The sequence below is a fragment of the Xenopus tropicalis genome, chromosome 1 (assembly GCF_000004195.4).
Source record: "Xenopus tropicalis strain Nigerian chromosome 1, UCB_Xtro_10.0, whole genome shotgun sequence".
Taxonomy (NCBI): domain Eukaryota; kingdom Metazoa; phylum Chordata; class Amphibia; order Anura; family Pipidae; genus Xenopus; species Xenopus tropicalis.
In genome coordinates, this window is record NC_030677.2 from 68704501 (window position 1) to 68720915 (window position 16415).

At 39.6% G+C, this 16415-nt stretch overlaps 1 protein-coding gene across 1 annotated transcript; it reads left to right on the forward strand.

Moving 5' to 3' along the window:
• The first annotated feature begins 1276 nt into the window (after positions 1-1276).
• Positions 1277-14866, forward strand: casp6 (caspase 6). The gene is given in 8 exon segments (NM_001011068.1): positions 1277-1387; positions 3073-3114; positions 5752-5794; positions 6703-6852; positions 8134-8210; positions 10889-11064; positions 11555-11705; positions 12568-14866. Coding segments are annotated over 8 exon segments (915 nt in total). The 5' UTR covers positions 1277-1350; the 3' UTR covers positions 12807-14866.
• The last annotated feature ends 1549 nt before the right edge of the window (positions 14867-16415 follow it).

Genomic DNA, 16415 nt, shown 5'->3' on the forward strand with positions numbered 1-16415 from the left:
TCTGAGCTTTCAGAAGAAGTCAGTGCCTTCACTAAAACTAGAACTGCTTTCAGATAACCTATGATTTTTCCTATTCCCATTCAGCTAGAGGAGTTTCAAGGCAGACTTGTATTTTTTACTGTTGAGTGCTATTCTGCTATTTGTCACTTTTAGCAATACAGGTGTCAGGTAGCTGCTATCTTCCCATTGTTCTGCTGATTGGCTGCTGGGAGGGAAAGGGAAGGGGGGTGATATCACTCCAACTTGCAGAGTAGCAGTAAAGTGTGACTAAAGTTTATCAGAGCACAAGTCGGCTGTGGCACCCTGGGAAATGAAGAACATGGCTAGACCCATACGAAATTTCAAAATTAAATATAAAAAAAATGTGTTTGTGTTTTTGTAAAAGAGATTTCAATGCTGGAGTGGCAGATCACTGGGGGTGAGAGGTGGGTGTGGCAAAGGAAAAATTTGGCATTTTAACAAAGGGATTGTTTAGTTTGTCCATATATTGCAATATACTTTTCACATCTAAGTTCCAATTTTACTCTACTGCTCTTCCGTATGGGCACAGCCTAGGGCAGCCACAACGGATCCCAGGGACAGGTGAGAAGATGGTGGTGGGGCACTCCCCATGTTGGTGCATTTTTCAGCAAAGAGAAGTGCCAACCCATGGTCTGCAGTAAGCAGTTATAATGACTGGGGGTGCCTTGTAAATTGGTGCCCCTCTTAGTTAACCCTTTTCTTTTCATTACAGGTGTGAGGAAAATTGTCCACAAACACTCCCCGGCCTGAGTTGAAAGCTTCTTTTGGGACTGCAAGAGGTAATGTGAGACAAAGTGACAGGAGGGAGAGGCACAAAACACAGTGCAGCTGGGTTATAGAACTCAAGGGGTGCTGGTTCTGGGCAGAGATCAGATGCAGATTTAAGGGAAGGCTAGGACATGCCAAGGTCTTGCATTGGAACACTAGAAAACCAAAAGTGAAATCAAGGAAAAGTGAAGTAGTCCATTCCTTTAGCACTGAGATTAACACGTGATAACACAAATTTACAACCTGTTTTCTCTTGACAGGAGGGTGTGGGGCTTATCAGAGCTTCGTATTGCCAGCAAAGACCACATTTATTAACTCTTTCCACACTGGACTAAAATAGGCACTCCTTTAGCAGTCAGCGTATTCAAGCATTGGAAGGAGGCAATGAGAGGGTGGTATTCTCTCCAAGGAGATGGTTTGGTTGGTAGGGCGGAGACTTGTTGCAGGAAGTAGGAACTATACCTTAGTAGGGCGCAGCTGTGCGAGAGCAAAGTCTGTAAGAAGCTATACGGACTGAAGCAACAGCAGACGAACTAGGAGTCCCACTGCTGATCCTCAGCTATGGCAAGCGCCAAGCCACAGTCCAGCCCCAGCGCAGGTGGGTATACATGGGTACACTGTCCTTGATAGCATCAAGTTAAATTAGTCTTTCTGTGCAAGTTTAAAGCTTACAGTCAGTGTAATATATCCGCCCAGTCCTTAGGAATCTTTCACGCATAGGGCAAAAGCAGCGCCTGGGGCTTACGGTTGTAGTCAGAACCGGTTTTAGGGCTGGGTATGCCTTCCAAGCAAGCAGACTTCTCTTTAGCTCCAGCCCTGGTTATACAATTCCTGTTATCAGCCCAGCTTTAATATCCCGGTGAGAGTTGTAGTTCAGCAGCTTTAGAGTCACAAAAGGAACTTTACGTTGTTGCTGATGAAATCTCTTAGCACCTTGGGATATAACAGCGCTGACGTGCAAGTCTATATCAGGCTGCTTCTCTGTATGTACCTGAATACACATGAGACTGTGGCATAGTAACATTTTATGAGATAAAGTATTCCGTTTTTTATCAACCACCTGTGAAACTAAAATATGGTTTACACTCTAGAACCTGGTAAATTAAAACCTGGGGATGTCATTGCAGAAATATTGGCAACCTGTTAGTATACCTCTTATAAGGAAAATCATCTATTCCTTGTATAATTTGGATTTAGTAAAGGACATCCTCTGTAGTTTGCCTCAGGTGGCAGACAGACTTGAAATATCAGTAATGCTACTGCCTTGTAGTAGAGCATTGCCAAAAAAATTCTTCATATTTACAGAATGATGTGAAACAAGGTGTACCTTCTCTTTTCCTCTTCAACTTTTAGCCAGGCTGTTTGTGCCCAAGACATACACACTATTCTGACATACACAGAAGGAAGTTTTTAAGATTTGTTTCTAAAATCTTTAGCTTACTTTAATAGTCATTTTGTAAACCTGTGTTACAAACACAGAGAGTACAGTAACATGTCATTCAGATATCTGTGTAGAATGCCTAATGTTCCTTTCATACATGCATAAAAGCTTTGTGCTCACTCATTATTATTTCATAAAAGGTAGTCTTGACTCCTAAGCAAATATTAAAGATGTCGTTCAACTTTACAGAAGCTGCTTACCCCCTTTTTCAACATTAGTTTTATGAACAGGGCCTCTGCTGAACATACTTTTTGCCTAATATTTTATAGGAATGTACTGAATCCACTATTTTGGGATTTGGCCGAATACTGTATTGAATTCTGGATTCGGTGCATCTCTAATATACTAATTAGAAATTTAAAGTAAAGTTTCTGGGTTTGTCTTAGCATGGTCTAAACAAAATACCAGTCCCCTGAGAAGCCATCTATAGCAACAATAGTAGTAATTCAAAAATATTTAACACAAAGACCCACATTTACTAGTGTCTGGTACAAGCTGCAAAACCCTGTTAACCCCAAGGGTTAATGTGACTTTCACTTTCAGATTTTGCACAATTTAGTGCAAAAAATTAAAAGAACCATACATATAGGCAAAGAGAATGTTTAGGAAAAGCCCTATTCATTGTACTAATGTTGAAAAAGGAGGTATGCTACCCTTTTATGTTATTAATTCCAGTTTAAGCTTTTCAGTGGTAAAAGATGAGGATTGTTTTCGACAAATGGGACATTGAGAGTCTTACCAATGTTCCCTAATCCCAGTTGGTTATTTTTCACAAATTTGTATAGGTACAATATAGTTTACAGTATGATCATTTTTAAGCATATGTTGCTTTCACTTTGCAGGTCAAATTGAGAAAGATAGCAGCAGTGCCTCACAGAACAAAGGTCAGATATATTTTTGTTTCCTTTAATGTTTTATTGAGAAAATTGTAACACTGAATGAAGTAATAATGCAATTATTGATATGTTGCCACAGTGGTGTAATGTGAATTAGCTATATAACTTGATCAACTTGGTTCAGATTTGAAAACCACGTGTCAGTTACTGCCTTTTTCATGATTCCATTTGCCATTTTCACTTCTTTAACCCCACTCTCTCTCCTATACCCATATATGCCTAGCTCACAGCTGCTTCTGTTTCTGCCCATATGCCGGTGACTGTTTCCTTCCCTCATGTAATGCCGGTCATAGCAGGCTTTTCACTTGCTGTCCAGTGCCGTCCTTGTGTTCATGGCAGGCCCCATATAATGAACTTTCGTGGTGCCTCAAATTTTCGTATGGCGGCCCTGGTTGTGGGCCGCATCCAAGATGAAATTGCAGGCTAGAGGGGGAGCTGAGAAAGAGGACTAGAGCCAGGGCGGGGGCAGACGAAAAATGAATACAAATTTACTTGCAAGTACATTGCTGGTAATTTCTTAATACCTGCTCAGGCCCTGGCTGGTATTATATCGACTGGGTGGAAACCCTAGTGCTCACTTTGGGGGGATTGGGTTTCACACCAATTACAGTGTAAGAAACAACTTACAGACACAACTTACCAGCACAAGCTAATACAGTGCAAGGATAATACAGTGTAAGGTATAGGGCATATGTTAAAGGTAGTTTTATAGTATAGGTATGCAGAATGTTCAGGACCTTGGGGGTTCCAGATAAGGGGTCTTTCCATATTTGGATCACAAAAGTACTTTGCGGAAATTGTCGCGACTTTTTCGTTACCAATACGATTTGCTCGAAAAAACGCGTAGCCATTACCATGCGCTCGTATCTTGTCGCGACTTTTTCGTATTGAGCGCTCGTAAGCGGCGGGCGAAACTTTCAGACTTAGCATGATTTTGGAAGCCTTCCATAGGACTCAATGGCACCCTGCAGCTCCAACCTGGCCCAAGAAAAGTCACCATACTGAAGCTTGAATGAATCCGAATCTTTCGTACTCGGCGCGAAAGCTGCAAAAAAGTCGCGACTTTTCGCGCAAGAATTAACGCTACGAAAAAATTGCCAGATTTTGCGCAACATTCGGAATGGCAACGAAAAAGTCGCGACAATTAGCCGAAAAATCGCAAAATACCGATCATTACGAAAAAAACGCAATCGGACACATTCGGCCAGTTCGTGAGTAAGTAAATGGGCCCCCAAGTGTACTAAAAAAAAAACTTAAAGGAGAAGGAAAGGCTAATAAAGAGTTAATCTCAAGCTGCAGGCATACCTTCAGTTGTCTCAATAGTGCCCTTAAAGAAAGTGTAAAGAAAGTTCCCATAATTACTCACTCCTGCACAGACACCCAGACCAAGTGAACATGCTCAGTTAGTTAGACTATGAATCAGCTTCCTGCTGATTGGCTCAGATCCACATTTCTAAGGCGGGGGGAGTGCGTTCTTAGCATTTTATTTTTTTTAAAGATTTTATTTTGCATATTTTATGTTACAAGCAATTAAACAACTGAAAAAACAAAGTAGAAAAGAAAGGAAAGGAAAGGAAAGAAAAGGGGGCGGGGTGAGGCTAAGGTAACAGTTCTGGCTACACAGGACTAATGATTATCCATAGACACCAAATTTAAAGGTCAAGCCACGTGTCCCACACGGCATTAAATTTCTCTGGGCACCGTCTTGCGGAGTTCTTAGCATTCTTAAGGGAGGGGGGAGCAGGAGAGAGGAGACAGCAGAGAGCTGCCTGTCTCTGGCACATGAATTACAGACACAAGAAATATTTTCACAGAGAGTGCTTATGGCTGTATTAACATAGACCTTTCTGATAAAGCTTACTTAGTTTTTACCTTTCCTTCTCCTTTAAACATTTATTAAACCTAATTTGATACTTTTGATTCCAATAAGGATTAATTATATCTTAGTTGAGATCAAGTACAAGGTTCTACTTTATTTTTACCGAGAAAAAGGAAAATGTTATTGCTTACTAATAAACGTTAACAATTAATTGTACACAGTAAGATTAGTGCCAAATTATCAGGAACATTGTTCTGTGTGCTTAATGCAGCCAAAAAAAATGCATTATGCTCTGAAGATATCATTTGTATTAAATTTAAGGCAAAAGGTGTTGCAATGCTGGCTTGAACAACATCTTAAATTTCAAAATTAAACCAAATTAGGGCCAATATTTAGGGTTTTCCACACCAGTAACTTTATAGGAAAAGTTCAGAAGTTAATAAACATTGTTGGTAACGTTGTCAGCTAAGCAAATACAACACATTTTACCCTACATTCATATAAATGGCTAAACCGTTAAATCCTTAAAACAACATTGGTATGCATGTTCTGTGGTGTGCTGTACCTAACTTAAGACCCCCACCCTCCAATAGGATGGGTAAACCAGGCATTTCTATATGTTAGTGCTTGATAATTAGTGCCCCTTATATTTATATTTAGCTTATAAGGTTACATTTTCTGATTTCTCTTTGATCTGTAGTTTGTTGCGAGCTTCTGGGTTAACTTTTTGGCTATTCAGTATTTGTATTTTGTGCCATTTATTGATGAGCATTGTTCTCATGCTGCTAAACTATACATTTTTATAGAACAGAAAGCAAATGTTGCAGAAACCGATGGATGGACTTCAAGGTAAGTAAACCCCAGTGCAGGGCTACACCTACTATATTTTTATTATTATTATTATTTTATTATTATTGACCTGTTATTTATATATTGCTGACACATTTACACAGCATTTCACAAAGCCTAATCTAAGAAAATACATCAACACACACAACATTTGCATCCATTTTAGTGAATTTATATTTGCATTTGTTGTTATAAATAAGGCCTAATACCTTTTTATTCTCTTGTGGGCAAATACAAGCATTAAGCTAATAATAAGCTCTCTGAGTGCATGTCTTATAGTTTTTGAGATATAGTTTTGGCTTATATTATCCAAAAAACTTCTTTAAGAAAACAATTCTTTTTTTTACCTTTTCTGTGTATTGCTAAAACCGTACCATATGTTGGTTGCAAATTACCAAGGCCCAGATTTATAATGTGGGTGTCCCAAAGCCAGCCATCCCCCATTACCAACTCCCTCTCCCACTTGCATGCATGTTAGGGGGTGCTTGCTCCTCCATTTCCAGAGCACTGGGTACTTGGTGTGCAGGAGATTGAGACAACTTTTGGATCTCCTACACACCCAGTCGCCAGTGATCTGAAACAAATGGAGATGCAGCTGGGCAGCATGCCACCCCTTCAATCATGCTGCCCTAGGCTTGGGCCTTTGTAGCCCTCATATGTCTGAAAATAATATATTTTTTTTATGTTTAGGTTCTTTTAAAATCAATTTTCTGAATGAATCCCCCCAGGTATTCTAGATTATTTAGTGATACTTAGTGATAGGGAAGGGGCTCATAAATAATTTGGCCCGTATTAGATAAATTTGTTACCTATTCATGCATGTTATCTTTCATTTGCACATACTATAAAATTATTGTGGTGTCAAATATATTATGTGTGTTTATTCTATTGGGTGTCTGTGACAAAAGGACTTTGGAACTGGATCCAAGTGCAGAATATAAAATGACCCATAAAAGAAGAGGCTTGGCATTAATTTTTAACCATGAAGACTTCTACTGGCAATTGAGACTTGGTTCCCGGCGTGGGACTAATACTGACAGCATGAACCTTAACAGAATGTAAGAACACCTTTTGAATTGTCTGGCAAAATACCGCTCAGAAATCAGTGAACTGGCTATTTTGTTATTTGTTAATGGTTAAGCCTTGGTTTCTGTGCACATGTGTAATGTTTCTTGCTTTGTTTTTGTCTTTCCTAGCTCAGGTGTGTGTATCACAAATGTGTTCTGGGGGAAAAAAGTAAAAGTAGGTTGCCCCATGAGATGGTGTGTTTTTTCTGTAACCAGTTACCTCCGGGGATGATTATTTGTATGTAGTTAGAAGAGGACAAAGGAAACTTGTATAAGGCGTGGCATTGAACAAAATTCCACCATATTTTTAATTTTATATATTGTTAATTTGTACAGTAAATATACACACACACACACATAATGTAGATACAGGGGTGTATTTCCTAGTTACCAGGTTTTGTAGAGACTACAGTATAACAATTATCACCTAATTATGTGCAGGGGCTGTTGTAAAGTAAAATTACATCTGGCTTTTAAGGTTTTTAGCACTTTACCCTAGCATAAGAGGGCTGGAGAGGTGAACCTCAGGTGGCATAGGCCTGTAGGCACTATTAGTGCACTGCTGGCTGGACTTCTGACAAAACTGCAAATGTGGGCAGAGAGCTGTCGGTTTGTTAACTTGCCTGTCTAATTACAGATAACGCTCTCCATATTTCTTTTGATGTCCTACTGTTAGTTGACAGTAAGTTACCAGTATTTGTAGATAATGGCTTGTGGTGGAATATACAGTTGTTTATAGGCCATATAAACATATATTACAGGTATAGGACCCATTATCCAGAATGCTCGGGACCAAGGGTATTCCGGATAAGGGGTCTTTCCATAATTTGGATCTCAATACCTTAAGTCTACTAAAAAATCAATAAAACATTAATTAAACCAAATAGGATTGTTTTGCATCCAATAAGGATTAATTATATCTTAGTTGGAATCAATTACAAGGTTCTGTTTTATTTCTACATAGAAAAAGGAAATCGGTTTCAAAATTCTGAATTATTTGATTAAAATGGAGTCTATGGGAGACGGCCATTCCGTAATTCGGAGCTTTCTGGATAACGGGTTTCCGGATAAGGGGTCCGATACCTGTACTGCATTTGCTGGTTATCAGTCTCTCTTTCTGCTATTTTTATTACTTGGAATTAGTGGCAGTTATCTGCCATTATATCAGTTTCTCATCAATAATACCTCACTGTAACTTATGCTGCCTAAATGCTGGAAAGAAAAGCACCCCTTATATGCATTTTAGTGCATCACTTATTTTCTTTTATTCAGCCTAACAGACCTGGGGTTTGATGTTCAGAACTATTATAACCTAAGAACATTGGACATTCTTGAAAAGATCCAGGAAGGTAGGAAATCATTGTTTCTTGAGATCTTTCTTGATAGGTCCCTGTTTAGGATAAATGAAGTGTATATTTCATTTTTATTAGGGCTAAGACACATGAAGATATTTGTAGCCAGCTACTTGTCATGGCTACTAAACCTCAGAAAATACCCTGCCATAGACAATACTGAGAATTGCCTCTGCTAAACACACTTGGAGACAATTATCTGTAATTATCAGTATTGTTTATTTTGTAGCCTTTGCTCCATACATCTTAGCACTAAGGGTGAAGACATACTGGGCTGCTAGTAGCAGCTACTCTTTCACAGCTACTAAACTCCAAAAAATACCCAATTATCAGTAAATGATCAGCATTGTCTATTTTAGTAGCCATGACCAGTAGCTGCTACTAGTAGCTCTTTGTGTCTTCACCCTAAAGGCTTTTCTTGTAAAATGCAATAAGTCTGTGCTGTCCAATTGACGGCCGTGGCCCCCTTTATATGGCACCCCATCTATCTGGCTAAAACACACTTAGAGACAATTATCAATAATTATCAGTATTGTTTATTTTGTAGCCACAACAAGTAGTTCCATATGTCTTAGCACTAAAGGCTGTACTTGTAAAATGCAAATCAGTGCTGTCCAATTGGCAGCCCGTGGCCTCCCTTGTGTGGCCACCTGTTTGGCTTCTTTGCTTACTTTGTTTAAACTTTAAATAGTAGTACTGAAATTAACTGGCCCCTGCATTATTCACACCTCAAATTCAGGCTGTAAGCCCCTGCATTGTTCATACATATAAGTCCCTCTATTGTTCACACCTGTAAGACCCTGGATTGTTCACTCCTTAAGACCTCAGACTTTAGGTTCCCACAATATTTCCACTTGGTTGCACCTCAGACAGCCTGTAGGAGCAGTGCTGGCATTGTGATGTCGCTTTATGTACTGCAGTACAAACTGATCATCTTGGAGTGGTCATTGTCAGTTACTTACACTGACATGATAGGTTTCCCTGTCTCTTCCCTACTGTCTGCCCTTCTCTGTCCCACCTGTGTGTGCCATACTATGTCTGCCTTATGCTGACTGGGTGTGCCATACTCTGCCTGCCCTTCTCTGTCCCACCTGTGTGTGCCATACTATGTCTGCCTTATGCTGACTGGGTGTGCCATACTCTGCCTGCCCTACTCTGCCTGTGTGTGACATACTCTGCTTGCCCTACCCTGCCTGTGTGTGCCATACTATGCCTGCCCTACCCTGCCTGTGTGTGCCATACACTGCCTGCCCTACCCTGCCTGTGTGTGCCATACTCTGCCTGCCCTACCCTGCCTGTGTGTGTCATACTCTGCCTGCCCTACCCTGCCTGTGTGTGCCATACTCTACCTGTCTTCGGTACCTTAGAAGTTGAACAGCACTGCAATATGTTATGGTTTTTTAGAGAAATTTTAGATATAAGAAATGTGTAATTAGTTTTGGAGCCATACTTAGCATTGAGAACTCATTGTATGTGAAAAACACAAATGTTTAGACTGTGTATACATAAAAGAAATAATGTTACAAAGAAGAACAGAGTGACATAACTATAGAAGCCTTTGGAACATAAGTAAAGTTTTCAGTTTTTCAAAATAACCGGCGTGTTGCTGTTTTCTTAATTTTTGCATTTACCTACCCAGGCAGAGGGTACAAGAAGCTGTTTTCCACTGTGTAGCACATTCTAACTAATTTTATAACTATAGAAGGGATACCCTGTGAATTATTGGGGGGGCCTAGTGGGGTATTGACTGATGAGCAGTATGTTTATAAAAATGTCTTATTTACAAAGCTTTGGAGGGGAAAGATCCCTAAAATGTTATTTGTTAAAATATTATTGTGGGACTAATTAACTTCGGGTCACACCAATGCAAGCCTGCAAAGCAGTTTTCCTAACTTGCAGCCCTATTGGATTTCACTGCCTAATTTTCCTAGAGGCAGAATATATTAGTGTTAATAGTTAAGTATTGGGTAATAATATGTAAATGAGTTAAAGTAACTTTGCATATTGTAGAATTAATGGTGCTGGCTGTCTAAAGCCTGACTGCCATGCATATACAAACGTCCATATGGCACACAACCATTTACATGGTAGAGACCTGTGTGTCCAAGCTGACCAAAAAATTATATAAAAACAAAAATGTTAGCAATTACAGCATTCCTTACAGCAGTCCTCTATCAAAAGAAGCACAGGATTTCTTGCCACCTTTTTTGTAAACATGTTCTTAGGGTATCTGACTTCCTCTCTCAGATAAATCCTTAATTCCTGTCTGCTCAGTTCTCTTCTGCTCCCCCCTCTTCTGCTCCCCCCTCCAATAAGAATTCATAAAACTCACTCCCCCCACCATTAGGCATATGTGATAAAGGCTAGACTGCAAGCAGGAACCTATGAAGACCAAGCTAAAATGGCAGTTGCAATCTTAAACAAACAGAGAAAGCTTCTAGGGCTCTTTACTTAGGCATGGTAAAGCTTTCTGCAGAATAAATTTAGAATTTTAGGTGGCACTAATGTGGCAAATCTGTTGGCAGTAAAATGCCAAAATGACTTTCCTTCTCCTTTTAAGAGTAGGAGTGCATCATGCTTATAAAGTGGGTACATATTTCATGGCATTTTCCTGCAAAGTAAAAGCAAAACATGTTATTACGTGTGTATTTGACAACTGGCATATTGTTTTGCAGCATCTACAGCAGACCACAGCAACGCTGACTGCTTTCTCTGTGTTTTCCTGAGTCATGGAGAAGATAGGCATATTTACTCTTATGATTCCTTGATTGATATTCAGGAATTGACCAATTCATTCAAAGGAGACAAGTGTGAAAGCTTAGTAGGAAAGCCAAAGATATTTATATTCCAGGTAATCACTTCCTTACAAATTTCACACAGGTAGCCAAAAACCACTAATAAAGCATTTACTAGTTTCTTTCTTTATTTAAAAATGTGTTTATTGCAAATATCTTTGTGGATCTCAGAAATAGACAATATAAGAAAAGCCTGTTGAGACCTAAATGTAAGTATATAAAGTGATATGTAAAGCAAAGGGATATCCAATGGCAATGCAGAGTAGCAACTACTTAAAAAAAGTCCAACTTTATGTCAGTATGATGCTTAGTTGTGTGCCAGTGGCACACAAATGTGAGTGAAACACTTTTTACAAAGATTTTTCACCAGTTAGATTTAGGCCACACAACTCTTTCTCCTGTATATGTCAAACCGCAGTTTGTGCCCCATTTAAACCCCAACAAGATTAGTTAATGTAGTCAAACAGTTTTATACCTATCGGGCACTAAAATAATTAACCTTTACAATACAGTCAGGGCTAACTTTCTCAAAATTCTGTCTTGTAGGCATGTCGAGGAGAGAAGCATGATAATCCAGTCTTGCCTACGGATGAAACTGACAGTGTGACCCTCACAAACATAACTGAAGTGGATGCTGCTTCATTATATACTCTGCCTGCTGGAGCTGATTTTATTATGTGCTATTCTGTTGCAGAAGGTATGGTTGATCCCTTCCTGAACTTTATAGACGTGATCCTTTGAGTTTTGGACGTTAAGTATCTGATTTAACAGCCATTTGCCATTCATTACAATGGTAAAACAGTGTCCTAATAGTCAAATCTCTTTTAGCCAATTTTTCTTAATGCCTCTGATCTCTTTACACTGGGCTTTTAGTCACAGGATATACAAGGCATTGTGGGAACAGGAGTCTTGGCGCTAATTACATAGGCTTGAAAAGTTCAACCCATCCAAGTGAACATAGCTAGTCAGGATCAGCAATACAAAGAAAACAAAGTATAGACTGATACTGTTTTCAATAGCAGTTGTATTGAAAAATAACTTTTTAAATGATTGAAACATGTTTAATTAATTTAGGAAGCATGTCAGAAAGTATTTTAGGATTAAATTTACATTCATTTTGCATAATTTTATATTCCGTTTTACCTCACTTCATCTGCGATTCTGTTGAAGAGAGGATCCCATCATTCAGAAGTATTCAGGTGCTTCCAATAGTCTATGGTGGCATTCTTATGTACTGAACAGATTTAAAATAAATATGAATGATGAAATATTTTGCATTTATTTATTTAATAAAATATGACTGAAAATTTTGTGCTTTAAATAAAACAAGCAAACTGCCAGTCTGGAAATATCACTGCTACGTATTTTAGAAATATGACTTGTAGAAGTCACTTTCAGCATGGTGGAAATGTTAGGAGATATTTCTCACTAGTGTGTTAGTGCCTATAAAACTTTGAAATTATACTATGTGATTCTTTGTGACTCTGCCTTTAGACAAGAAATTGTCTGCAGCTGTTCTAAATTCTTATTGCCTGACCATTTTTTGTTTTTACTTTTAGGCTACTATTCTCACCGTGAAACTGTGAATGGCTCTTGGTACATACAGGACCTCTGTGAAGTGCTTAAAGCACATGCTGCTTCTCTGGAATTTACAGAAATCCTGACACTTGTGAACAGGAAAGTGTCACAGCGATCTGTTGAATTTTGCAATGATCCCAAGGCAATAGGGAAAAAACAAATCCCATGTTTTTCTTCTATGCTAACTAAAAAGCTCTTCTTAAAGCCAAAGTCAAATTGATATAAAATATTTTTTGCATACAAATACCACTCTTAGGGGCAGATTTATGATTGTTCGACCCTTTCGGTTAAGTAAAAAGCTGCCAAACTTTTTCTTATTTAAGGTAGACAGTTCCTGGACAAAATACCTCAACTAATAAGGTGTTTTCCCTGAAAAGCCTTGTGTAAGTTCTTTAACACAGGGTTTCCTTTATGATTGCTTGAGCCTTTTGGCTTATAAATCTGCCTCTTAAGGTGCCCATACATGCACTGATATTATCTATTCAGTGCGTGTATGGTGGGTTGGCGAGCCAACCAATATTGGAAAAAGCCTTGGATATAGGTCACCTTGTTGATCGGCCAGAGTGGAAAATTTTGGAGGTGCCCGAACATCAGGAGATAAGGGGTAGAATTCTATTGTTTCTATTTGCATATCTGACGATTCAGATCTTAACGTTAGTGGAGTGGATGAACAATCTTTCCTGCGACCAATGGTCACAGGAAAGATTGTTATTGTAACGTGCATGGCCACCTTAAGTCTCTGGAGGATGGCATAAATAAACCACAGTTTATGCATTCCTGGGAAATAGAAATGTATTTGTTGGAAGTTACTGGATCAGCTGATCATTCCAAATACCCTGTTCTCCTCAACTCCTCTTGTGATTTTTCTTGATTTCTTGCATGTAAAAATGACCACTTTCTCAGGTGATTCCATTGCTGAATTTTCTATAGCTTCATGTGTTTGAGACAAAATTGTCATCCTGTGCCTTTTAATACAGTGTTGACATGATTACTGATAAGTGTAGTTTGCCTCATGTAATTATATACTCAGTCCCGGATTTGTGGCAAAGCTGCTGCATCTAAATTAAGTCCTAAGCACTGGGGAAGTGCTCCAAACCAGACTATAGAAGTGTGCACATGTGCATGTGCATAACTGGGGGGGGGCAACATGAACGCATGAAGACGGGAGCATAGAGGTGCTCGCTGTGTAAATCCGGGTCTGCATATACGTTAAGCTATCTATTTAATAACAGTATAACCAAAGGTTAGTGGTATATTTCACACTACTGTGCAGTTTAAAGTAGATACCTCATTTAACATAGCAGGAATTGTTATCAATCAAGAGAAGATGCGGTATTTGTGACAGTGGAAAAACTAATGTGACAGAAGAATCTAGGTCCATGACAGAGTTACTGACCCTACCTCACTAGGTACAACAGAGATGCCTTTTAAAGGAACTGTTCTGTGTTAAAATAATACTGGCAAAATAGGCTGTGCAAAATGAAAATGTTTTCATTATAGTTAGCTAAAAATGTAATCTATAAAAGCTGGAGTGAACAGATGTCTAACATAATAGCCAGACACTACTTCCTCATTTGCAGGTCTCTAACCTGTTACCAGTCAGTAACCAAGCAGTGATTGAGGGGGGGTTGTATAGATGTTCAGTTAGTTTGATTTTGCGTCTGACCTGTGTGCTAACAAACTAAACGGTTATGTCCCATAACCCCCCCCCAAGTCGCTGATTAACTAAGAGGTTAGAGAGCTGAAAGGAGGAAGTAGTGTTCTGGCTAGACATCCTCTCACTCCAGCTTTCATAGATTACATTTTTTGGATAAGTAACTATATTAGAAATATGTTTGATCTGTTTACCCATTTTTTTTACACTGAACTGTTTCTTTAACATATCCAAAAATACCTCCAGCGTCTCTCTCACCCTCAAATGAATTCCTTTCATTAACCTAGGTCACATTCATTTTGCCTACCACCACATAATTCAGTACCGCATTTGTCTCCAAAATAATTCTGTGTATTTTGCAATTAATTCCCACAACTAAAATCTTTGAGAGAAAGGCAGCCAGACAGGCGTTTCACTCTCATCCAAGAGCTTTATCAAAGGCTAGCTTGCCCTTATCTGTGTAACAAAACCTGTCTTTTTTTACTTACCATATAATTCTTATATTTTTATTTTAAGTTATTTTGTCAAAATGAATACTGTAACTGGTGTTTTAATGGTAAAGAAGTAAACCAATTATCAAGGGTGAGGTGCACTTTTTGTAATATCTTTATAAAATCTATGAAAAAGTATATGTGTGCTTGTATTTGCTTTAAAAATCAGAGTGGTTAAAATATTATGAAAACATGTTGGAATTCTTATGTATGGAGCCTTTCCAGCTGATGAAAAAGAGGGTGTTCAAATTTGGGACTGGGTTTCTTACAAAATAATCAGAGGAAGCCCAGAAATTGTGGGCGTCAAATTAACGTATATAGCAGAAAACTAAAAAAAAAACATCAGCACGCACCCCCCCCCCCCTGTGAACGTGTGTGCGTGCTTGCTTGCGTACGCGCATCTAGGGTCGAACTGGCCCTGCTGTGCTTCTGGAGGGGGGTGTCAGTAGCAGGGTACCTTATCCTGCTGGCCCCGCTGTTCGTTCAAAGTGTGTGATGGCGGGGCTAGGGCGCTTGTCCAAGTAGACCCCGCTCCCTGTTAAGGCGTGCGATAGCAGGGGAGGGGTTTGTGGCAACTTGTGCTGGCAGGCACCGCCGATCTAGTGCTGTGCTGTCCGGGCTGTGTGGCGGGAGGGCAGTAACAATAGCTACATTTCCGGTGTGAAAACGAAAACTGGAGCAGCAGTTCAGATGTACATTGATACTTAAAAGCAGTTTGCTTCTGCAACGAATGGAGGGTGCTGCTCTTCATTATTACCCAGGCATACTTGGGAAAGAAGCCGATCAGAGAAACGGGGTAAGTGAGGGTTGATTGAACTTGTGGGCAGGTGGTCGAAATATTGAGAAAAAGCATAAAGAAGAAAGGGGGAAGCTAGAATAAATGGCACACAAAAAAGGGGAACAGCTGGTGAAAAGAGGGAGGATAGAGGGGGTCATATTTGGGGAATGAGAAGGTGGGGGAAAAAAATGTGGGTTTGGGAGAAAGTGCATATGCCTGATTCAATTCACTAAAATGTTTCAGCTTAAAAGATAACCTTGGTATCGAAACTTTCCACTTTAACAGCCCTGTGAAGGCAGCCAAAGAGAGATTAAGATACGCCTGAAACAATTGTTACAAAATTGTTGCAAAAAAAGGAAACATCAAGTTCAGTTCCCTTGTGATCTAGAGTCACTGCTTAACAAGGTAGGGGATTCAAACCCCGTTATTTCTATGCTAAAGTACGGATCACTTTCAGCTAAAGGCTGAAATCTAGCCGTTTTTGTGTCCACCGATGCACGTTTCGCCCCTACACACAGGAGCTTTTTCCAGTCCTTGAAAAAGCTGTGTGTAGGGGCGAAACGCGCATCGGCCGTTGAGGGGGGAGGAACGGGTGTTGATGCGGGGCTTTGGGTTTGAATGGGTGGGCTGAAACAGCTGCACGAATTATGTGCTTTTTATTAGCGGGGGTGCTTCAATCTAAAGAACGGGAGGTTGGGCTGCAATATAGGGCTAGCTGAATTTATTCCACTGCGAGGTGGACACAGAAACGGCTGGATTTCAGCCTTTAGCTGAAAGAGATCCGTACCTTAGCATAGAAATAACGGGGTTTGAATCCCTGATTTACCTGATAATAATTATTTTTTTGGGGTCAATGGTGCAGTGATCTGAAGTCTAGACAGGGACCACCTGTTAGGGTGTCTCCCT